Source organism: Furipterus horrens, unplaced genomic scaffold (genome assembly GCF_987537825.1).
Source record: "Furipterus horrens unplaced genomic scaffold, mFurHor1.1.pri manual_scaffold_2, whole genome shotgun sequence".
In the NCBI taxonomy this organism is placed as follows: domain Eukaryota; kingdom Metazoa; phylum Chordata; class Mammalia; order Chiroptera; family Furipteridae; genus Furipterus; species Furipterus horrens.
This window is the reverse complement of record NW_028327172.1, coordinates 97,924,497-97,949,470: the sequence shown is the minus strand read 5'-3', so window position 1 is coordinate 97,949,470 and position 24,974 is coordinate 97,924,497. Positions and strand designations below refer to the sequence as shown.

Sequence of the window (24,974 nt, the reverse complement as noted above, 5' to 3'; positions counted from 1 at the left end):
TTGCTCCTTGAGGCTTACCTTCTTCCTCTCATGTAAACCTCCTACCTTCTGTCATGCAAACAGTTGTATCTTGCTGGTTGTATGGTGGGAGGAGGAATTGGAGGTGTCATGAACCTATGGAGACAAGATTTTCAGATCAGTATAAGAGGCTCTGGCTTAACTTGCCTGCTGGCTGAGGAGGTACAAAGACTCACAGGGGCCTTCCTAACCAAGGGGCTCAACTCTGCCTTGGTGGACTCAACAAATGGAGGCAAAAATCCAGGCACATTAGAGCAGGGTGTGATCCTGCCTGGTGGTAAGTATGGTTGCTGTGTTTCTGGGCTGAGCAGTCACATTGGCAGCTGCTCCTTCCTAGGTCTGTGGGTCAGGGATTGGGGGGAGTTGAGCATGGTGACGTGGACTTGGGAGCGAAGGGGGCATTGGCATGTCTTTGTTGGACAGAGATGGGGAGTATCACTTACTCATACTTGCTCATTAAAGCTCAGGTAACATTATGATTGGTGCTGTGGGTTTTGGTAGTGTACTCTTAATTACAGCTTAGAGTAAGGCATTGAAAGGGTGTGGAGGATGCACGTGCATGTGCATGTGTGGTTTGGGCTTGTCTCATTATGCCCTATTTCCTACATGATGTTGGACTTCTGATTAATACTTTTTTTTTTTTTTTTTTTTTGAACTTAGACCCCCAGTGTTCTGACTGTGACATTCATTGAAGGAGTTGCTCTTGAGGGCAACTCTTTACTATTCATTAAGGCAGCTTATTTTTGAATATTAATCTTGAATAGCTATTCCTAAATTAAATGTTACACATACTGATTGTCAGGCTAAATTGTCTATGGGTTGAAACATGTTATCGTTGAATCCTATTTCTGTATGTCATTCACTTTTAGATAGATATGTGTCTGCAGGCTGGCAGTGTGGCAGGTGGGAAGACCGCTACCTCTCACCTCTCACCCTCTGGCCCTAGAAGAGGAGCAGAGTTGTGGCCAACTCTCACAGTGCAGTGTGGGAAAGGACTTCTTGCTTATTTCCATCTTCACTTAGCCTGTAGGAAAAGGGGCTGGCCTTTATTGTGCTCATGGCCTTTCAGAGTTCCTTTCTAAGCTTTGGGTCGTTTTTACTTATTTTTTTTTGCAATGGGCAAAATATACTTAGTTCTTAAAATCCTGATGAAGCACAGAATTAATCTTGTATATGCAGCATTTAAAGTTTTTCAGTGGCATACTTGAGATTCTTCTGTAGTGAGTGAGGTTTCATTGGTATAGCTTGTGTTGCTACTATTACAAATCATTGTTGACTCCAGTATATTCTTTTACTGCTGTCTTGCTTACCCGTTCAGTGAAATAGTGGCTCTATTTAAATGAGTGTTAATGACCCTTTAAAGCAAGTAAAGCTCAGACAATGACTAAGGATTTAGTATGGTCTCTATGTCATTAAAATAAGTTTAGTCATCCGAAAGCTTATAAATTAGTAATTAGTTATTACATCACTGCCTTTGATTTTGAGGTTCATACCACTTTGTTTTACCTTTGTCTCTGAGTGAAAGCTGTATTGTATTCATGATAAAATCACAACAAATGCCACCTCCTCCAATTTGGAGTCAACCTCTCTATATGTGATTAGTCAATTTTAGAATTACTTTGTTTTCTCTTACTGTGCACCCTTGTTTTTTTATTAACACTTAAGCAGTGGTATATATAATGTATTTGTAACCTCATGGTTGGGTTCAAATGGAAGATTGGGACTTGGTGATGGGGAAGGGAGGGAGAGGAGTTTACCTTATATCTGAAGTGGGTCAGCTAGCTTATGGGTGTAGCAATTGCATGCTTTCATTGTGGTTTGCAGTTGACGTACTGACGGCTATTAGTTGAACATAACTCTTAAATTGGGAATCGAATCATTCTGAAGGCTAAATGGTGATAGTGTTTCACCCCGAGGGACAGCAAGCAGAATTAAGTCCCAGCTCTAAATTGTAAGCATCAGGGTTGAGGAGTGTCATAGGTAAATATATTTCACTGTGATTGCCACATGAAATGTAATACCTTTATTAGGGACATGTGACCCGGTATTACCTTCTTTAAAGCATGCTACGAGCTCCTGTGGGACAGGTGACTTTTGACTAGAAACAGGGAGACACTTAACGATGGTGATGTGATGATCTCATTGAATTGTTCAGGTGGCATTGTTTTACCCCCTCATATGTGATACGTTGTTTGAAATGGCACTGGTAAGGCTTTATTGCTCATCTAGGTAACCAAGATAATATGTTAGTTTTCTTCTTATATATGTGCCACAGGTTATCTAGTGTGCTATATGGGAGATAAGTAAAAACAAATTTTCTTTTAAAAAAGGGATGGATCAAGGGGATTTCAGGAACCTAAATACTTGATCTACTTTGTAACTAGGTATTTGGAAGGACATCCCTAAGTAAAAGGGCAGAAAAATATAAAGGTATTGATATATGTGATCCTGATTATAGAAATTCAGAGCTAGATTGATAGGAAGGAGAAGCCAGTTTTGGAATAGTGATAGTTTGGGATTATATGTTATGGAACAGCCTCACACCAATCATAAAATAGATGTGTCTTTAACTACTTGATTTTTACTTTTAATTTGTAAGAGATTTATTGCACTGTGCTATACTTCTCACATTTACTGCATTGTCTTTCTGTTGAATTTATTCTCTATAGGCAGATCTGCCCATGGCATCTCCGAGCCATTGCTCAGAGATGTGCGGTACATAATACCGTCATTATTTGGGGTCAAAAGCATCATCACCGCAGTATTATGTTAGCAAGAATATTGACAGTAGGGCAAACGCAGAGAGTTCCCTGCCAGAACCACAGTCAGGTGCTCTGTCTCGTTTGTGTTTCTTGCTGATTTTGTTTTGATGTTGTTGACCAAATGATTCAGTAGAATCTGCAAGAGAAGGTCTTAAAAGGTATCTTCAAGTTTATTGTGGTTTTTAATATTTTTTCCACGTGAGTTGGACTTTCTCTAGGGCCCAAAATGTGAAGCCTTTCTAAAGGCTTTATTTCAAAGCCAAACAATTCCATATATTATGTTGAGTATGCAAAAGATATTCATGCAACCCATAATAATAATCTTTCTCTAGTTATGTTTAGCCTGTACATGAAGAAATGAACTGAAATAGAAAGATTGCTCAAGGGTGATGTCAGGAAAGTGGTGTCAGCTTCTGAGGTGTGTGAGGCTGAGCCTAGAGGTCTTGAGGTCTCACTTAGACAATTACTTGACTTAAGTCACCTGCCATTTTCCTGTATGAAGAAAGAATCTGAAGTGTCGCTGGTTCGATTCCCAGTCAGGGCACATTACTAGGTTGCATGTCAGGTCCCTAGGTGGGGGCGCGAGGGAGAGGCAACCACACAGTGTTGTTTCTCTCCCTCTCTCTCTCCTTTCCCCTCTCTCTAAAAATAAATAAATAAATAAATAAATAAATAAATAAATTTTAAAAAAAGATTCTCATTTAAATAAAAATGAAAGCATCTGTTAAGATCTTTTGGTTCTTTCAAAAAGCTCTTCTGATGTTACTAGCATAGGATTGTTTGTATTTATCTTGATTACCCTCAAAATATGTTCAGAAAATTTTAGGTGGTGGTACCAAAATTACGTGAATTTGGTAAGGAGCGTTATTGCCTTTGGGAAATCAAGAAATCAAGAATGGACAGAATCCTATTTAAAGACTTGTGGATGGTCACAGCCTGCAGCTTCACAGTGGGCTGTGCTGTTGATATGTTAAATGTTCCAGGGTCAGGAGCATTGGGAGAAGGTGGATTTGATTTCCAATCTCAGATTCATTCTGTCCTTATTTCTAGTTGAGCTCCAGCTGAACTCTGGTTAAATGAATCTGAGTCTCAGTTTTTTGTAAAATGAAATATAAAATCTCCAATTTTCTGTGAGCAGTTGGAAGGATGTAGTTCATCTTCAAAAGAACTTCAATTTGTGGTTATTGGGGTGCTGGCTTTTTCTAACAAGGCTGCTTCTTTCCTTTTTCTGTTTCTCCCCTCTTATTATTAGTGTGTGGAAGAGTTTTGTGTCAGTCTTCAGTTACTGTGGAAATGGATGCTCAAATTTACAAAAGTAAATGTTAGTCAACCAACCCAATATAAATTAGTACTAGCTAATATTAAATGTGCACTTGTGTTCTGAAAATTGATAGAGTTTATCTCTCTGTTTGTCAAAACTAGGCTAGGAGGGATTAGGCATTAGTTTTCTGTTGCTGCCATAACATAACAAATTAAAGGCTTAAAACATCACAAATTATTACCTTACAGTTCTCTATGGTAGAAGTCTAGCAAGAGTCCCGCCAGGATAAAATCAAGGTGTGAGCAAAACTATGTTTCTTTCTGGTGGTCCTGGGCATTGCCTTTTCTTCTGGAGAGGCCCTGATGTTTTTGGTTCATGGGTTACTTTCTTCATTTTGAAAATCAGCATTGATATTATCTCCCTAACCATTGTTACATCCCTCTGACACAGAGGCTCTCCGCTTTCCCACTCATGTGATTAGATGGGCTCAGCGGATAATTTGCCCTTTTACGGTCTCTTTTGTCATGAGAGGATAACACCCACAGGTTATTGGGATTTAGGGATGGACAGTAATGGGCATTATTCTGCCTGGCACGACCACCATGCTCTTTTTTTTGAGATCAATAGAGTAAGTCCTAGAGATGGTAGGGAGGCTACTGAGTTTATCAACAGCCATCCAAGAAGTAAGGTCATAGCTGTTTTTAAATGTTGTTAATGCTCTTAGCCACTTTGCTACATGCAGTTGTGGGCCTTCAGTCCACCATTTTACTCACTGAGAAGGGACCCTTGGTCCAAGTGGTTTATAAGTGTTTGAAAAACAGGTTTTATGTTGGAGGGTTCTGATGTTTCAGAGTTAAAATGACTTGTCCTAAGGCAGGTGGGAAGTGTGTGGCTGGGTTTGGAGTTCATACACAGGTTATCAGGGGTGTTATTCTGAACTCAGCCTGTCTTTTCTCATGGAGACTTGATAAGATGAAAGGCTCAGAAGAGAGTAATAACTAAGAAAGTAAAAATGAACTTTCAAAAATAATCTTCGTGGATAGCAGTGAAGAATCCATCTGTGAAAATATGAATTTGAGTCATGTTTCATAAATTTAAAAGCAGGCATTTCCTTACTTTTTTGAAGGTCATGATAGCGGTTTTTAATGTGATGTTTTTGTGAAGGTCTCATTTTCTTTGGCTGTGTTACTATATGTATCTTTGTAGAGTAGGTTTTCTAAAATTATAGCCATCCTACTTTAATACAAAATTATTTCATATCTGCATCTGGCATTTAAATTTTGGTTTAAAAGAAAGCTGTAGAATTGTGTGTTATTGGCATATTGCAAATCACCAATTGTGATTCAGTTCTGCCACTGAAATGCAGACAGTATTTGTTTCTGACACAATCCAGATTTCTAATACTTGTATTTTCTGAAAATGCTAGAGATGATTATTGAAAGTATACATATGTAGAATTTCTTCCATCACAGGTGGCGTTTAAAGACTCGTTCTTTGCAATTTTCAATCTTTATTTTCAGCTTGCAGAAAGGACTTGATTCTTAAGAGCACACATCATTGTGAAAAAGTTAATACCAAATCTTAATTTTATTTGCTACCATTTAAGCACCAAAATGTCAAAGCTTAGTACCTTCAAAATGTATTTTAGACCACACACCTTGTGAGAGTGTGATGACATTAAAATCAAGTATAGAAACCTGAGATCCCAGTGGTGAACCTGCAATGAATTTGGCTAGGCTTAGCAGGGTTACCAAGGTACCTTGACTTTTTGTTTTAGTTCCCAAATTGAAAATAACTAGAGGGATGAGCAGTCTAGTGCCGCGATGTCAAGCTATGGCCTGTGAGCCAAACATAGTTATGCTCATTTATTAATGTATTATCTATGGCTGTTTTCATGTAGATTTGCTGTGACAGAGACTATATGGACTGCACAGCTTCAAAAATATGTACTATCTGGCTCTTTTCAGAGAAAGTTAACTGACCCTTGATGTGGTGGAATGTATGTGTGACTAAATAGAGAAACACTTGCCAGTCAGTGGTGAGATACCCAGTCTGATTTTATTACTGTAAATGGCAACTTCTGTGTATACATACAAACACCTTTCCACTTTTTATAATTGCTAAAGAGTTCTTTTCTTTTTTTTTTGTATATAATATTGATTATGTTGTTACAATAGTTCCAATTTTTCCCCCCTTTGCTCCCCTCCACCCAGCACCCCCCGCCCCCCGAAATACCACCCCACCCCCCAGTCCGCACCCATGGGCCGTGCATACAAGCTCTCCGATTTCACCCTTTCCCGTATTATTATTATTATTCTTTTAAAGAATAATTAATTTTTTATAACAATAAAAAATAACAATCCCTCCCTCTCAGACTTAAGACCCTTTATAATCTTATAAAGGACAATGGGCGAAGGTCTCAAGCTCCTCTAGCTGCTTCAAGCTGGACATGGTTGTCGTCCTACCTACCCTTGAGTCCAGAAGTCCCTAATAATAGTGGGGGATGTGGAGGGGAGGGTGGCCTTCCCACATGGGGAAGGATCGTGTAGACTCCAGGTCAGTTGGCTGTCCCCGGACAACGGTGTGCTTGGTTTAACAGGCTGGCGTTCTTGTTGTATTCTGGAGGCAGATTTGGTAACAGGGTTAAAAGGCATTATTCATTTCATAACTACTAGATGACAAAAGGCAGGGATTAATTTTTCAATGTCCCATATTAGGGGGGGGGCGGGGAAGGCTTGGAAGAAGGTGTAAAGATTTCTTTTCACATTTATGTTGCTTATTATAACGTTGAATCACCCAACTTCATCTTATTTTGATTTCTTCCTTACCACTTAGCTTCCTTACAGCTTATTTAACCAGCTTATTGTATATGGCACCACCACAGGGTTCTGAGTTTCCTGTTTGTCTACATGTCTTTATGACCTTAGGATGGTTTCCTTTTTTGTCTTATGAATTGGTTGATAATGTATTGATGGAAATTACATTTATTCAAAATGACAGAACTGCATGAAATGAGGATTTTAATTATAAACATTTCTCATTCTGTAATTGTATGCTATTGTCCTTTATAACTGATAGGAATGTTGGCATTGAAAAAGCTTGAACTGGAGGCAGAAAGCATGGTTTGTTTGGGGTACAGTCAAGGCTCTTCTTTTCTTGGAATGCTAAGCTTAATTTTCAAAGCATAGGATTGTAGGATGAATCACCAATGTGGTATTGTCCCTTTGATCTTGATTACTTTTTTATTACTCCTGCAGATTTTAAAGAATTGCTGTCACTATTTAGTTATAGGAGGAAATTGATTGAATATTAATTTTTATGGTACTTTGTAATGCTGCATTTTGAAATAAAAAATCTTTAGTTTTGAAATAATTTTATACTTAAGAAAAGCAATAATACAGAATGTTTCCATATATCCTCCATCTATGCCTTCACGGCGCAGAACCATAGTACAGTTATCAAAGGTAGGAAACTAATTTACATCCCTCATTTGAACTTTGCCTCTTTTTTACTAATGTCTTTTTTTGCTCAGGATCCAGTCAGAGACCTCTCATTTGCATGTAGCTCTTATTACTCCTCAGTCTCCTCCAGTGTACACAGTTTCAGGAATCTGTCTTTTAGATTCATAACCTTGATAGTTTTAAAGAATATGAGTTATTTTACAGAATGTTCTTCAACTTGGATTTCTCTGATGCTTCCTTATAATTTGATCCAACGTTCTTATTTTGGGCAGAAATACCATAGAAGTAAGGCTTTATTCTTCTCGGTGCATTTTGTCAGAGGGTACATGATTGTAATATGTCTTATCTTTGGTCATGTTAACCTTGGTAAAGTGGTGTCTGCTATATTTATCAACTGCAAAGATGCAATTTTTTTAAATTAAAAATATCTTATGGGGAGATACTTTGAGATATGAAGATATCTGGTTTCTCTTTATATTCTCACCCATTAATTTTTGCGTCCATAGTTTTACCTGCAACAGGTATTACTGTGGAGGTTATCTAATGATGATTTCTGTTTCCATCATTCCTTTTATATTTATTAATTGGAATGCTACAATGAGGAAGAGCTGCCCATTCTCCACCATTTATTTACTTCTTCAATTATTTAGTTATATCATTAAGGACTCGCAGACTTAGTTTGTTTCTGGGTTATAATCTATTTACTTGTTTGTAAGTTGTCCCAGCTTTGGCCATTGGGAACTTCTTCAGGTTAGCACTGGATTCCCTTTGATGTGCTACCATCTTTATGTATGCATGTATGTATTCCTCACCTGAGCACATGCTCATTGATTTTAGAACTCCAACCAATGGAGCTGCGCCAGCCAGGCCACCTCCATCATTTTTGAGTGCATGACAAGGTGTTCCAGGCTCATGATTCTATCTACTTCCAACCCTGGAATTACTTTTCCTAGGGAGCTTTTAGTTCATTTGTTGGGGGATGGTATTAGAAATGAAGAGCTGCGTACTTATGTTCATTGGTACTGGGTATGATTGCTGCTAGGATGTCTTAGTGGATAGAACTAGGAAATAATGTTTGTATACCATATACACATTAACATTCATTCATACAATTTGTCTACCTACATACCTACCTATAAAAACCACAAGTTCATATTCATGCCTCTAATTCTAATCTAATGCCACAGAGTTTATTTCCTTATTTCTGTCTTCTGTTTCTGGCAGTAAGATTTTTGGCTCTCATTATCCTCATTGTTCCAAATGTTTTTCTTTCTCATTCATTCCATGTGTGGGTAGTAGTAGTAGTGGTAGTAGTACGTATTAGTAGTAGTGTGAGCATTTCTAAACTCTACACTTGTGAGAAACAGGTTTACTGACTAGAGTACAATATATCTATGACAGTTCTTTTTGTCTTTAACTGTGCATTAAACAGTGGAAAATCTTCCCTACCACCTTCAGTTGGTTGCATTTTTCATTTGTAATGTGGTTAGGTTTATCTGTGTTCTATTTTAGATTCTCCTGCCCCTGATTGATTTCGATTGTTTATTTGTTTTTGGTATTTGGATTATTATTATAGTTATGAGTCATTTAAAGAAAAATATTTAGAGACGTGTCACTGCCCCATTATCTCCGTTATCAATTCCCATTCTCTCTCTCTTTCAACTCTTTTCTCACTAACTCCTTGTAGGCAACCAGTTTTATTAGTTTTTTTTTTTTTTTTTAATCTTTCCTATATTTCTTTTGCACAAATGAGCAGATACAAGAGTAGTTTTTAATATCCCTTTTTATATGAAGGGTACCATATACCTTTTATTATATACACTATGTATCATATATAAATATGCATTATATATACTCAAATACATTTTTATTTTCCACATAATATATCATTTACAAAAAGATTGAAATCAACCCCATCTCCCTTAGCATTCTGTGATATAAAACCATTTTATTATTTTTCACCCATAGAATTTTGGATATGAAATTCACAACTTAGAAATGAAAAAGTAGCTCTGTGTCTGGGAGAACTCAAAATGAGAAGCCCACCTAACCAAATTTACATTCTCAATATAAAATCAGGGTACTCGATTGGAAACATGGCCATGGAGAGGAGTCTGGCCATGTATGTCTGGGTGAAGGGTTCAGAGAGGGTTACCTTGTAACACCATCATCCATGCCTGATTTGGCTTTGCTCTCACCTGTAAGAAATAACACTGACTTCTGGTCAAGGTGGCAGCATAGGTAAACATGGCTCGCTTCCTTGCACAACCATATCAAAATTACACCTAAACCATAGAATAACCATCACTCAGAACCATCAGATTGAGTTGAATGGAAGTCTGATAATCACGGAACTAAAGAAACCACATCCACCCAGACTGATAGGAGGGAGGAAGACAAGGATCGGACTGGTCCCACATCAGCATGTGGTAGATAAAAATCATGTGGGAGGGATGTCTCAGGAATGAGGAGTCCCAGCCCCACACCAGGCCTCCCAGCCCAGGGTTCCAGTGCCAGGAAGGTAAGCCCCCACAACTTCTGGCTGCAAAAACCAGGGGAGATTGAGTTGGTGGAAGGAACTACTGGAGACCCAAGCAGTTTCTCTTAAAGAACCCACACACAGACTTATCAGATTCACACCCACTGAGCTCTAGTAACAGGGTCGCAGCATGAAAGGCACTAGTGGGATAGAGTGAGGTATTAAAGTGTCTGGCATCAAGGCAAGGGCTGGGGAACAGCTTTTTCCCAGACAGAAAGTCAGAAGAGGCCATTATTCCTTTGCCGAATCCTCCCACCACAGAGCCATAGAGCCAGGAGGTGGGTGCCATATCTGAGACTCCATCAATCCGGATAACACTATTTGCCCCAACCTGAGACTCCATGCTGCCCAATTTAGGGGCCCACTCAAGCTGTGAACAGTGACTTTTCCATATGAATGGCTTGTACTTCACAAATTCCTAAATCCTCTCAAACAAGCAACACCTGACCTCAGTGAGCCCTCAGCCCTGGTACCTCTTGCTAAGTGGACCCAGGCCTGGCACTAACAGCAACCAGCCTAGATTCACAGCTTGGCTTTGCCCTGGGAATTTCCAAGCCCAGCACGAGTAGCAGCCATCTGAAAATTGCTTTATAGTTCATGCAGGGTAGCCACAGGCAAAACACAGGTGGGGGCTGACCATATCTGCACCAACCAGGAAACCCCAGAGCCTGTGTACCCAATGGACAGCTACACACCATATTGGAGCATCACCACCCTGCCCCAGCACAGCTAATCCTCCACAGAGGGTCAAGGTTGGTGGTCAGTGGTCATAGTCAGTCCTTGCAGCTGACTGACCTGTGTAAATACCTCCCATTGATCTGCCAGCAGTATTCAAGGCTCAATTATGAGAAGAGGGTGTATTCAGCCCACACAGAGGGCACATCTTGAGTACCAAGTTTGGGCATTAGTGGAGGCTGTGCCAGTGGACCCTATAGGACACCTACTACATTAGGCCACGCTACTGAGACATGGACTCATAGCAGCTCTACCTAATACATAGAAACAAATGGAGGGAGGCTGCTACAATGAGGAGACAAAGAAACATGGTTGAAATGAAAGAGCAGATCAAAACTTCAGAAAAAGAACTTAAATGAAATGAACATAAGTAATCTATCAGATGCAGAGTTCAAAACACTGGTTATAAGGATGCTCAAGGAACTTAATGAGGCCTCAACAGCATATAAAGGATCCAGTCAGAAACTAAGAATACACTAAATGAAATAAAGAACAATTTACAGGGAAACTACAGTAGAGTGGATGAAGCCAAGAATCAAATCAATGATATGGAGCACAAGGAAGCAAAAAACAACCAATCAGAATAAGAAGAAAAAATAGCCCAAAAATATGAGGATAGTGTAAAGAGCCTCTGGGACAACTTCAAGAGATCCAACATTCACATCACAGGTGTGCCAGAAGGAGAAGGGAAAGAGCAAGAAATTGGAAGTCTATTAAGAAATAATGAAAGAAAACTTCCCTAATTTGGTGAAGGATATAGACATGCAAGTCTAGGAAGCACAGAGTCCCAAACAAGATGGATACAAAGAGGACCACCCCAAGGCACATAAATAAAATGCCAAAGGTTAAAGATAAAGAGAGAACATTAAAAGCAGCAAGAGAAGTAGTTACCTACAGGGTAACTGTAGGACAGTCAGCTGATTTCTCTGAAGAACCTTTGCAGGCTAGAAGGGATTGGCAAGAAGAAGTCATGAAAAGTAAGGACCTATAGCCAACATTGCTCTATCCAGCAAAGCTATCATTTAGAATGCAAGGGCAGATAAAGTGCTTCCCAGACAAGAAAAAACTAAAGGAGTTCATCACCACAAAACCATTATTAAATGAAATATTAAAGAGACTTTTTTAAGAAAAAAAAATCAAAACTCTGAACAATAAAATGGCAGTAAATACATACCTGTCAACAATTTAATCTAAAAAACTAAGCAAAGAAAAAGAGCAGAGACAGTATCATGGATATGGAGAGTATTTTGATGGTTGCCAGATAGGAGAGGGGTATGGGGGAATGGGTGAAGAGGTGTGAGGGGATTACGAAATACAAATTGGTAGTTACAGATTAGCCATGGGGATGTGAAGTATAATATAGGAACTGGAGTAGCCAAAGAACTTTTCTAAAAAATCTCTTTTGTTTTATTGTTGTTCTATTACAGTTGTCCCAATTTTCCCTGGTTGCTCAAAGAACTTATATGCGTGACCCATGGACATGAACAATGGTGTGGTGTTTGCCTGAGGGAGTGGTGGGTGTTGGATGGAGGAGGGGGTGCAAAGAGAGAAAAATTGGGACCATTGTAGTAGCATAATCAATAAAGTATAATTTTAAAAATGGAAATAAAAAGCATCAAAATCAGGGGAAGACTATTTCTCAAAGTTTTGCTTCTGAAAACACAACATTCCTGGGTGCATAAATATCAATACTATTTCTCTGTAGATGTAAGTCAAATGTGATGTAGAATTTATGCTAGTAATTTTAAATGCCTTTGTGTATAAATGCAAATTTACCTTTTGTTTCTAGCTGGTGGCAGTGTTTGATGAGCAAGATCCACATCACGGAGGTGATGGCACCAGTGCCAGCTCCACAGGCACCCAGAGCCCAGAGATATTTGGCAGTGAGCTTGGCACCAACAATGTTTCAGCCTTTCAGCCTTATCAAACAACAAGTGAAATTGAGGTCACACCTTCAGTACTTCGTGCAAGTAAGTGAAACTTCTTACTTCATGGCACATTTCATCTTAATTTACAGGGATGCTAACTTTTAATATCCAGCCACGCTTCTGCAAATGCAACTTATTATCTGTTTTTATGAAAAAATGATTAAGTTTAGAACCTGGGCAAATATCTTTTGCAAAAGAGGCAAAATTTTTTACATTATAATACATTGGGCATACTTTACACTGGTAGACTTTTTATTATTTATTTATTTAACACATTTAATTGTTTTTTTGTTTGTTTTAGATTTTAGTTATTTATTTTTAGAGAGGGAAAGAGAGAGAGAAAGAAACATTACTGTGTGGTTGCGTCTTGTGCACCCACAACTGGGGACCTGGCCTGCAACCCAGGCATGTGCCCTGACTGGGAATTGAACCGGTGAAAATTTGGTTCGCAGGCTGGTGCTCAATCCACTGAGCCACACCAGCCAGAGCTACACTGGTAGACTTTTAATTGCTCAGTAAGGGTAGGTAAGGATAAGAGTTTTTCTTTTCCCTTTATTTCATCTAAATATAGAAATAATCAAAGGTCTTTATATTAAAATAAAACATAGCACCTTTGATTGCTAGTCAACGTGGTTACAGCCATTACTTAAACTTTATCTGAAGAGTGGGAGAAGAGACCTCAGGGCCATAGTTATCTTCAAGAATCTGGAAGAGATGCTGTTAGATGCCATTTCAAGGAAAGAAAATACATAGTGAGTACTCAGGTTCCAGTACCCTTCCTTGAAAATTTCTGTGAGCCATTCCTAGAAGCTTTTACTCAGATAACTGAGGAAGTTTGCTATAAATCAAATTTAGTTTTCATAATTGTATAATTTTATAATTGAGTAGTTGATAAGAATAAGAAGGTTCATTTCAAGAAATTCTTTTTGAAGTAGATAATTTAGTCTTATGCTGTTTTACCCATAGTCTTTAGTAGATCTTCATATGTAGATAGCTGATAATATATCTATAATATATAGAATATAGGTAGATAATATTTAGAATATATAATTTCTCCTGAAATGCATAGTTTTTTCTGCTTTTTGCATTAGTAGCAATCTATAGTATTTTGGTAGTTTACTTCTAGATGCTCATAAACTGTTCCTGCTTCCACTGTTCCTTGAAAGGTATATGTGAAGAGAACAAGAAAGAACAGCAGTGTGGCAGTTAACAAATATGATGATGCATCAGAAACCACAGAGGTGTTCCATGTAGAGATGCAGAGCATGGAGAAGGCATACTTAATTGATGGGATGTATAAGGGATGCCCTAGAATATCATATACGGACACAGGCCAGTGTTAACCACTTCCTAAAATTGCTTTCTATCATCAGGATAGCAAACAGTTATGAGTGAGGGCTAGGTTCAATGAGAAATATTTCCAAGGAAGCTTGGAGTGGGATCTGTCACTGGAGGTGTTTTAGTTGAACAGTTATTATATACAGGAGATTTACATTTGTTTGTACGTATGTACAAATTTATTTTAAAGTAATTTTGTTGAAATAACTTGACTAATACATGGAGATGCTATTTAAAAATCTTATGTTTATTTACTTTGGACAAAAATTTTCAAAAGGTGAGGCATGTACCATGTATTGGAATACAAGGTAATGTGTAACTGTTACACAGGTTACTTTATTTTCTTTTATTATATACCAGCTTATTAAGTCTTTGCTTTAATGATTATATGCTTGGAATAATCATATGTATAAAAACTGGATTGTTTTTAAGTTAAACAAAATTTTAATTACAGATATTCAGGTGCCTAATTTTGGAATATAGTGTCTTTATGTGAGTAACTATACCATAGTGCATGTAATTAAATACACAGCTTTTTGTTACTGTTGTAGTTTTTTACTCATGTGTTTTATAAAGCAAGATACACCTTTCATTTAGCTATACCTTAAAGTGTTGGAAGAAAGGTAAATCCTATCCTTTTGTTAAGAAGCATTTGAATGGCATGCTTCCATCAATTTTAATCTTTGACTTCTCTGAACTAAAAAAATTCAAAAATACCACCATTCACATTTGGCTGGCCCTATGTGTAAAAATGAAATGCTATTTTCAACTCATAATATTTTGACTTCTGGCCAAAATGGAGGCCTAGATCGACAAGCTGCATTTCCCTCCACAACTAAGAAGGATTATAGTTACCTCAAAAGTAGAGACAACCAGAAGTTCCAGATCATCAGGCTGCATGGAAGTCCAACAAACAAAGATATAGAGAAGAAATACTCATCCAGACAGGTTTCCCCTTTCTCCACATCATTTATTGATGATAACCATTCCTGACAGGTGTGAGATGCTATCAGATTGTGGTTTTAATTTATATTTCTCTGATGATTACTCATTTTGAGCATCTTTTCATATGTGTATTGGCCATCTGTATGTCCTCTTTGGAGAAGTGTCTATTCAGATGGTTAGCCCATGTTTCAATTGGATTGCTTGTTTTTTTTTGGTGTTGAGTTTTATAAGTTCTTTTTAAGTTTTGGATATTAACCCCTTATCAGATGTATTGGAAAATATGTTCTCCCATTCTGTAGGTTGCCTTTTTATTTTGTTGATGTTTTCCTTTTCTGTGCAAAAACTTCTTAGTTTCATGTAGTCCCATTTATTTATTTTTTCTTTTGTTTCCCTTGCCTGGGAGATAGAGCCTATAACATATTCCTATGAGCAATGGCTGAGATTTTGCTGCCTATGATTTCTTCTAGGATTTTTATGGGTTCGGGTCTAACATTTAAGTCTGATCCATTTTGAATTTATTCCTGTGTGTGGTGTAAGAAGGTGGTCTAGTTTCATTTCTGCAGTTATTGTCCAATTTTCCCAACAACATTTATTCAATAGTATATTTAGCCCATGGTATGTGCTTGCTTCCTCTGTCAAATATTGAGTACCATATTTTTTGCACTGTAAGACACACCTGACCATAAGACACACCTAGGTTTAGAGGAGGAAAACAAGAAAAAAAACAAAAAACAAAACTGAACCAAGTACTGTACTATAATATTTAATATAATATAATATTTCAACCATGTAAAGTGAACAGCAGTCAACAGCAGTATTAAGAATCATCATCACTGTCATTAACAAATGAGGAGAGACTTTAAGATTCAAGTACTCTTCTAGTTTTCTGGGAACCCCAAGAACTCATCATTGCTAGTGTCAGAATTTATTGGGGACTTTAATAAGAGGTATCACTAATTGCAACAGTCACTGAGAGTATCACTATCCTAGTTACAGGTTCTGGCAGACTACCCCCAGCACCTGTTACGGCTAATGATACCCCTTAATCCCCTCAGTGCCTGTGTTACTACTAGAATAGTGACCCCACCATAACTCCCTTTATATACTACAAACTTCAGCATTTATGGCTGCTCACCCAGTTACTTCTGGCCTCCTCACACAGAAATCTGGTGTGTATTGGAAACAGTATGGAGGTAGACGAGACAGCTGTAGCATATAACAGAGCCAGTAGCCAGCCAAGAATATTACTTCAGCTCCACCCATCTGCCTCTCGTGATTGGCCCAGCTTAAGACACAGTGATCAGTGATTGGAGGCAGTTCTACTAACAGAGACCCCACCCAGTGTCAAAGACAATTGGCAATTGGCACTGTGCCTCATACCCGTGATTAGCCTCAGCTGATTCGACGGGTCAGTGGCTGTAGCTGGGAGTGTCAGACAGCTCTCTGCACTCTCCCAGGCCCCGGGTGATGGCAGAGGCAGACAGCAACTGACCAGATGCCCTGAGATTAGCAGTAAAGTGGGACATATAAGCATCCCCAGGAGTTTTGTGTGGGCCCACTGCTTCCTCTTCTAACAGCTGTCAGCCAGCACCTCTCACATGTCAGATGATACACATCATGGTCTGTGGTACAATATTCACTCCATAAGACGCACAGACATTTCCCCCCACTTTTGGGGGAAAAAAGTGCATCTTATGGAGTGAAAAATACAGCATATAGCTGTGGATTTATTTCTGGGCTCTGTATTCTGTTCCATTGATCTATGTAAGGAAGTTATATTTGAAGCATATGCGATGTCTTGAAACCACCAGTGGGAGAATATATGTTTTACTTTCTTACTCTCATTTTTATATGTTAAAGTTATTTAAATTTTTATGGCCTAGTCAGGTATTAGATAAGTGCATATGAAGTATTCACTAAATACAATGTTTGGTGAATATGTAAAAGTTACTACTTCCATAGGCATCATCAGTCCAGTAAGATGATTTTTCATACTGTATTACTATATTCATTTGAAAATAAAACAAGAGTTGATGTATGCTGGCCAGGCATTGTGCTAGGTGATAAAAGTCCAGAGTTGAGTTAAAATAAGGCATAGACCTTGTCATAAAGAAGTTTATGTTTAGTGGTCTTCCTAATTTTTAGATATGAAAATAAAAAAGCCAACAGTATGTAGAATTTAGCTCAGTTGAAGAATAATCATCTCTAGTTAGGGGCATGGTTAATAAAGGATTTTAGATAAACTCCTAATTTTTATCTTGAAGAAAGTAAGTGATAACTTTCCCATGTTTTCTATGAATGAATTCACTCATTCCCTTTATCCATAAAGAATTGATGGAAACAGAAAAGTATACAATTTTTCTACCTCAATATAGTGGATATTATGTTTTGATATTATTATAAAGCCTAGGATCTTGTCTCTTTTTTTTCCTTGAGCTTTCTTGTAGTAGATACAGATTTAGTTAAATGAGTAGCTCTCAACTGGGAGTGATGGTTTTCTTTAGAGGGACATTTGCCAATGCCTGGAGGTGTTTTTGGTTATCCCAGCTGGTGAAGGTGGTGGCTGCTATTAGTGGCTGATTGAGGCCAAGGATGCTGCTGAAACATCCTACAAGGCAGAGGTCATTCCCCACGTGCAAGAAAGCTCCAGCTCAAAGTGTCAGTATGAGTGGGGTGGAAGACCCTGAATTAAGGAGTCATTGTCTTTAAGGTAAATATAGCAGTTACCTAAAGGGAAGCTAATGTCCTGAATAAAACCCTTAAACCTGAAGGGCTAATAACAACATTACTCCTAGTAGGTAGCCAATAGACCATAACAACAAATAAGAGGGAATTATGGGCAGTGTTGCACAAAAATAGTAGTATAAATATAATTAATAGAATAAAAAATAAATTTTCCTAAATATAAAAAATTTGCTTGAAAGGTTGAGAGAGTAAATAAAATAGAGCATATGATGGAAGACCACTTATATAAAAACTTCTTATATTGAACAAATAAAGTAAAACAGGATACTTATTTTAACATCAATCTATTTTACATGAAAAATAGGTACCTATGGGGAAGAGAAGGAATAGGATGGAGGAAATGGGGTAGAAGATATACCTTTTTTTTTAACAAGCTATACTTATAATTCCTTCTTTTGTATATTTGGTATTGGAACCATATCATATTTTCCATAGTTAACAATACTATCACATTTTCATTTTAAAAATAAAATTCTTAATAACTATTTAATAATTACATAAACTTAATTATTAAAATAAAAAATGACCAGCTAACATAAGTCAGTAGCTGTGTTCAGTTGATGGCTCTATCGTCCAAGAGTAATTTTCAAGAAACTATAAAACATCATAATTTGTACAACTGAGAGGAGATGGAACAAAGAACTGCCAACCAGACAAGAACCCTGAAACCATGAAACTATTTGTTGTTGATAATGTTGGAATTATTCAGATGAGTTTCATGAGCTGAGGCAAAAGAAGTATTAGAATAATATTCTAAACCTGTTACTTCTGTTATCATTGAGGACCCAGGATTCTTAGTTTAGAAGAAAAGGGGTACAGATATAAGTTAGAGGAGAATAAATTAAAGTTTTATAAGCTTCTATTTGAATAGGACATATTATAGTGAATCATGGTATATTTTATTTTATACACTAACACACACACACACACACACACACATACACACACCCAGGAATAAACAAGTAAGGATGAAGGAAGGGAAAATCCTGTATGTGTTCAATGAAAAGATCTAGAACCAATGACCAACTCAGTAGCTGAGCATCTCTGATATCTAGACTGAGTTCTGGACTGAGTTCTGGAAATAGCATTTCCCATTAAAAGGAATCAGAGCTTCTTGGAGAAATGGATGAATTCAGGTCTGGGTAGGAAATTTATGAGATCGTCCTTGATTATCCTGTTGTATTAGAAAATAAGGAAGCTATGAAAGGTTGCTACAGTTACATACAGGGCCCTGTACTCAACTAGAGGCTCTGACAGGCCCAAGAAGGACAATTGGAACATCAATAAAAATAGTAACAGCACTAAGTTCATGTGTTCATAATGATAATAAGTGGAAGCAAACAAGTAATGTAAGGATGCACGTGAACCAACTGGTTATTTGTAAAATGGATAAAATCAGTATGTATCCTGCATTTCCTTTATGAATGCTGTTATTGGGTAACCAAATAGCAGATAAGGGGAAGTTTCTTTTTATATAATACTATTCCAGCTAATAAGTGAAAAAGTAATGATAGAATTAGAATATCACTCTTTTGCAACCCCTGATGAAGTAATGGACCTAGGCATTAATCATCAACCACTGCTAATGTAAAAGTGTAATAATAATACATTAAAGTGAGTCCACCATGCATTGGGCACCTCATGATGGAGGAGTACAACATTTTTTAGAAAGTGGTCTTGACAAAAGAAACAAAGGTCTCATCAGATGTCTAGACCCAACTACCAATTTATAGGAACTGCAGAGCCCTGGGAAGCATGTTGTCACCATGGGGTACAGTCAGCCACATCAAGACTGTAGAAACTGGATAAGATGAATGACTCAAGTTCTTGAATAGATCAATTTCAAGGTAAGGAAAACATATAGAGAGGGAACTTACAGATTAATAGATACTTAGGAGACAGAGTGTGTAATCGTAATGTGTAGATCTTGTTTAAGTCCCAATTTAAATAAAACTTTAAAAAATGACATATGCTGATTGATAAGTTGTACACTGACTATTTGCTATTAAGGAATTATTTCTTTAGGTGTGATAATGTTATTGAAATTATTTCCTAGAGTCTTATATTTCAGTTATACAGAATGAAATATGTATGGCAGAAAGGATATATTCGGAATTTGCTTCAAAATAATAAATATTGTGGAAGTGGGGAATGGTTAGCTGAGTGGTTTCAGGGAGAGTTAGCACATTCTTCCATCTACTTTTGTATATGTTTAAAATTATTCTTAATAAAAATTATTTTTAAGGAAACGCATGTAAAACACTTTTTAAAAACACTTTGAAAGGTTACTTAATTCCTTTTTCTTTTTCAATTTTCTTCCATTTCATGTAAGTCAGAATTTTAATCTAAAATATTTTTAAGCTTGAATATTTTTTACTGGTCATCTTTTTATATTTGTATGAAACAAAATACATTAAAATTTTTAGCTCCCTAAATTTTTTTGTGAAATGTAAATATACTGTATGATCATTGTTAGTATATAAATGAGCAAAATAGCGTAAGTATATACCATGAAATGATTTTTGCTTATTAATGTGAAAGTAAATAAACAGCATTCAAATGAGAGCAAGCTGTTTATTCAGGGTTTTCAATAGCAAGGGGATCAGCCACTGTTGCTTGCATTTGGCAGAGGCTCCAAGGCAGGCAGAGGAGTAGCAAAGCTTTCTATTCAAAAACAGGGGAGGCTTTAGTTACGTCCTGATTGGAAGTTGTTGGTGTGTAGTAGTTGTAAGTGGGCTGCCTAGAAGATGGCATATCCTATGTGATTGGTTAAGGGTGCTTATTTGGCTTTTTCTGGTGGGTCTAATTTAGAAGAAGGGTCAAAAATTAGGGAAGCTTTCAGTTACAAATCAGGTCCTGGCCACTTTCAGTTGACTGTTTACAGGGTTATTGTTTGGTTTTCTGATGTGGTTGCTGCAGATAATAGTCTCACTTCCTGAACTGTTTAATGCAGGTAGCAGGCTCGCTTCCTGGGCTGGTTTCTCCAGATTGTGGATCAGTTTTCTGTTTTTTATATAGGTTGAGCATTGTCCATTTGTAAGAGATCTGTCCAGAAAGTATCTATCCATGTACTGTGGAAAAATAGAGACGTTTATTGAAGAAGACACAAGATACAAGAAACATTGTATGTAGGCCAGTGATTCCTCAGTCTCCTTCAAAGTAGGCACCTTGGGACCTCACACAATTCTCCCAGTTGCCATCAGCTGCTTCATTGTATTTTCCTGAATCGATCTGAAATTTCTTTCCTTTCAAAGGTGATTTTAGTTTTGGGAAAATCCAGAAGTTGCTGGGCACCAAATTTGGGCTGTTGGGAGGCTGAGTCTCCTGGGTGATTTAATGTTTTGACAAGAGCTCTGTGTAAGACATAATGCATGAGTAGGTGTGTTGTCTTAATGAAGCTATGAATCACTAGTTGCCTATAGCTGTGGTATTCTGAATCATCCGAGTAGTTTCCACAGAGGAATGTTTAAACTTAATGCAAAATTTGGTGCAGCTCTACTTGCTCAGTGATTTTGAATGCGATGACCACACAGTGCACATGCTCACTCAATGGTATCTACCACCCCCACTGACTAGTACAATGAAGCCATCATTGTTCATACATGCGCAGTCTAGTCCACTCTCCTTGGCTGCCAGGTTACATTGATGTCACGCAAACCATTCTTGTTATATTAACAATGGCTGGATTTTTTTCCTTATAAATTGTAAAAGTTATTTTTATTATAAATGTTTCTCTTTAAGATGGCCTTTTCTTTCTATTAGTTCCCTTACTTAGTAAAATATATTAAATATTTCTAGGACAAAAAATTGTTATCTGAGAAATGTTGTTTCTAGTAATAAGTAAAAGGGAGTTGTTGGGGTTTTGTTACAGCAGCATTGGACATTTCTTCTAACTCCTGCCAAGGTGAATGCCAAGCATCAATTAGTGACCGTTCATCATCATCATCATCATCTTTATTCATTCATTCATTCATTCATTCATTTATTATTTTGAGCGGGGGACCCCTGCTCTGTAACAATCCCCCCCCCAGACTTAAGACCCTTTATAATCTTATAAAGGACAATGGGCAAAGGTCTCTGTTCCTCTAGCTGCTTCAAGCTGGACGTGGTCGTCTTCCTGCCTACCTTTGGGTCCAGAAATCCTTAATAAGAGTGGGGGTGTGGAGGGGAGAGTGGCCTTCCCACATGGGGAAGGATCATGCAGACTTCAGGTCAGTTGGGTGTCCCCTGCAACGGCATGCTCGGTTTAAGAGGGTGGCCTCCTTGTTGTATTCTGGGGGCAATAGATTTGGCAACAGAGTTGAATGGCTTCATTAAATCCATAACCACTAGATGACAAAAGGCAGGGATTAATTTTTCAATGTCCCACATTAGGAAAAAAAAAGGGCTTCTTTGGAGGAAGGTGTGTAAGGCATGTCACACCTGTCGAAAGCCCTTTTGCCCATTATTCTTAGTTTGGGCTGAGGGGAGTATTTTAGGTCCCCCCCCCCCCCCCACCTCAGACCTTGGGGCCCATTCTGTCCAAGCCATTAGGATAGAAAATGAGAAATCAGTTTGTTTGTTTTTTAAATTGTTTTTCAATTACAGTTGTCCCATTTTCCCCCCATTGGTCCCCCCCACCCAGCTCACCCCTTCTCCTCAGTTATATCCCCCCCGTTGTTTATGTCCATGAGTCATTGATACATATTCTTTGACTAAACCTTTCCCTTACTTATCCCCCTTCTCTCCCTCCCCTCTCCTCCCGATAACTCTTATTCTGTTCCTTGTTCAATTTTGTTCATTTGTTTGTGTTGTTCCTTAGTCTCCTGTGTTAGGTGATATCATATGGTATTTTTCTTTCATTGCCTGGCTTATTTGACTAAGCATAATTCTCTCTAGTTCCATCCATGTTGTCGCAAATGGCAGGAGTTTCTTCTTTCTTTCTGCTGCATAGTACTCCATTGTGTAAATGTACCACAGTTTTTTAATCCACCCATCTATAGATGGGCACTTAGGCTGTTTCCAGCACTTAGCTACTGTAAACAGCGCTGCTATGAACATAGGAGTGCATAAGTGTTTTTGAATTGGGGTTTCAGGATTTTTCGGGTATAATACTAGCAATGGAATTGCTGGTTCAAAAGGCAGTTCCATTTTTAGTTTTTTGAGGTAATTTCATACTGTTTTCCTTAGTGGCTGCACCAGTCTGCATTCCCACCAACAGTGCAGTAGGGTTTCCATTTCTCCACATCCTCGCCAGCACTTGTTGTTTGTTGATTTGTTGATGAAGGCCATTCTGACTGGTGTAAAGTGGTATCTCATTGTGGTTTTTATTTGCATTTCTCTGATGGTTAGTGATGATGAGCATTCTTTCATGTGTCTATGGATCTTCTGTGTATCCTCCTTGGAGAAGTGTTTGTGGGTCGTTTGCCCATATTTTAATGGGGCTGTCTGTCTTCTTGGTGTTGAGATGTGTAAGTTCTTTATATATTTTGGAGATCAATCCCTTGTCTGAGGTATCATTGGCAAATGTGTTTTCCCATATGGTTGGTTTCCTTTTCATCTTGCTCATGTTTTTTTTTGCTGAGCAGAAACTCTTTAGTTTGATGTAGTCCCATTTGTTTATTTTTTCCTTTATTCCCCTTGCCTTAGGAGATGTATCGGTGAAAATATTGCTACGTGGGATAGCTGAAACTTTCCTGCCTATGTTTTCCTCTAGGACTTTTATGGTGTCATGGCTTACCTTTTTCAGGGTTTGATCCATCTTGAGTTTATTCTGGTGTGTGGTGTAAGTTGGTGGTCTAGTTTCATTTTTTTGCACGTCCCTGTCCAGTTCTCCCAGCATCATTTGTTAAAGAGGCTCTTCTCACTCCATTTTATATTCCTTTCCCCTTTGTCAAATATTAGTTGACCATATAGTCCTGTGTTTATTTCTGGGCCCTCTGTTTTGTTCCATTGATCTATATATCTGTTCTTATTCCAGTACCAGACTGTTTTGATTACCGCGGCCTTGCAGTATAGTTTGGTATCAGGTATTGTCATTCCTCTTACTGTGTTCTTCTTCCTCAAGATTGCTGTGGCTATTCGAGGTCTTTTTTGATTCTATATAAATTTTTGAAGTATTTGTTCTAGGTCTGTGAAATATGTCACTGGTATTTTAATAGTGATTGCATTGAATCTGTAAATTGCTTTGGGTAGTATGGACATTTTAATGATATTGATTCTTCCCATCCATGAACATGGTATTTGCTCCCATTTATTTGTATCTTCCTTAATTTCTTCCTTCAGTGTTTCGAGAAACCAATTTTAAAGTGAAGCACACAGACCACTCCATACTTCACCAACCGAACCACTTAGTTCAGCCAAACTGTTGAGTCTCAGGAGGCAGCGCTGCAGACAGGATTAAGTGAAGCCTATACATACAGACAGTCACTCAGGTAATGAGATCATAGGCTTATGCTCTATGAAAACAGAACACACATGTCAATTTATGCAACACAACCCACAAACCAGTCTCTAAATCTGCGGGACTGTCTTATTGGGAAGACATCCAGTTACAAAGCATTTGACATTCTTCTTGCCTGTAAATTAAGCATCTTCAATGATGTCATAGACCTAGTTTAACTTTCAAACATCAATTAGTTATCCTTCATCATTATTTTTATTGCTATATCAGAGAACCGACAACTAACTGGCTTGTCTTCCTTCCTTTCTGTTGAAAGGAATGAACTGGAAACTTGCTGAGTGGCAAAAGGATTTGTTTCCTGAGTCATTTAGTTTCTCAACATCACGGTCACTGCATCAAATGTGCAGTTGTACGTTGTATTGCATTAATTGTAAGATGCAGGTTAGGTGCTACTTATTTTATTATCTTGTTATTTTTTTAAATTTTCACCAGAGGCTATTTTTAAATTATTTTATTTTATTTTAGATTTTAGGAGAGAGGTAGAAAGAGAAGGTGAGGTGGGGGTGGGGGGAGAGAGAAAGAGAGAGAGAGAGAGTGAGAGTGAGAGCGAGAGACTGAACCTACAACCTAGGTCTGTGCCTTGAATGGAAATCGAATTTGCAAACTTTCAGTGTATGGGATGACACTCCACCTGAGCAAGCCACGTAGGCCAGGGCTATCTTGTAATTTTTTTTTTTTTTTTAATGTGGTGAAGTCGAAGAAGGAACTATTCAGGTCATTGTTATGAGTTTCCTCAATCTTCATGGATCCCTCCTCCCTTAATAAAAATAAAAACTTACCTTTCATATAACTTCAAATAT

At 37.8% G+C, this 24,974-nt stretch overlaps 1 protein-coding gene across 15 annotated transcripts in view; it reads left to right on the top strand.

Moving 5' to 3' along the window:
* The window catches only part of PARD3 (par-3 family cell polarity regulator), an 817,661-nt gene that overhangs the window by 320,232 nt on the left and 472,455 nt on the right, over positions 1 to 24,974 (top strand). For all 15 annotated transcript variants that reach the window (XM_090266179.1, XM_090266183.1, XM_090266178.1 and 12 more), the window contains exon 3: positions 12,566 to 12,746. In XM_090266179.1, coding sequence (XP_090122305.1) covers positions 12,566 to 12,746 — 181 coding nt within the window. The remainder of the gene's footprint in view (positions 1 to 12,565; positions 12,747 to 24,974) is intronic.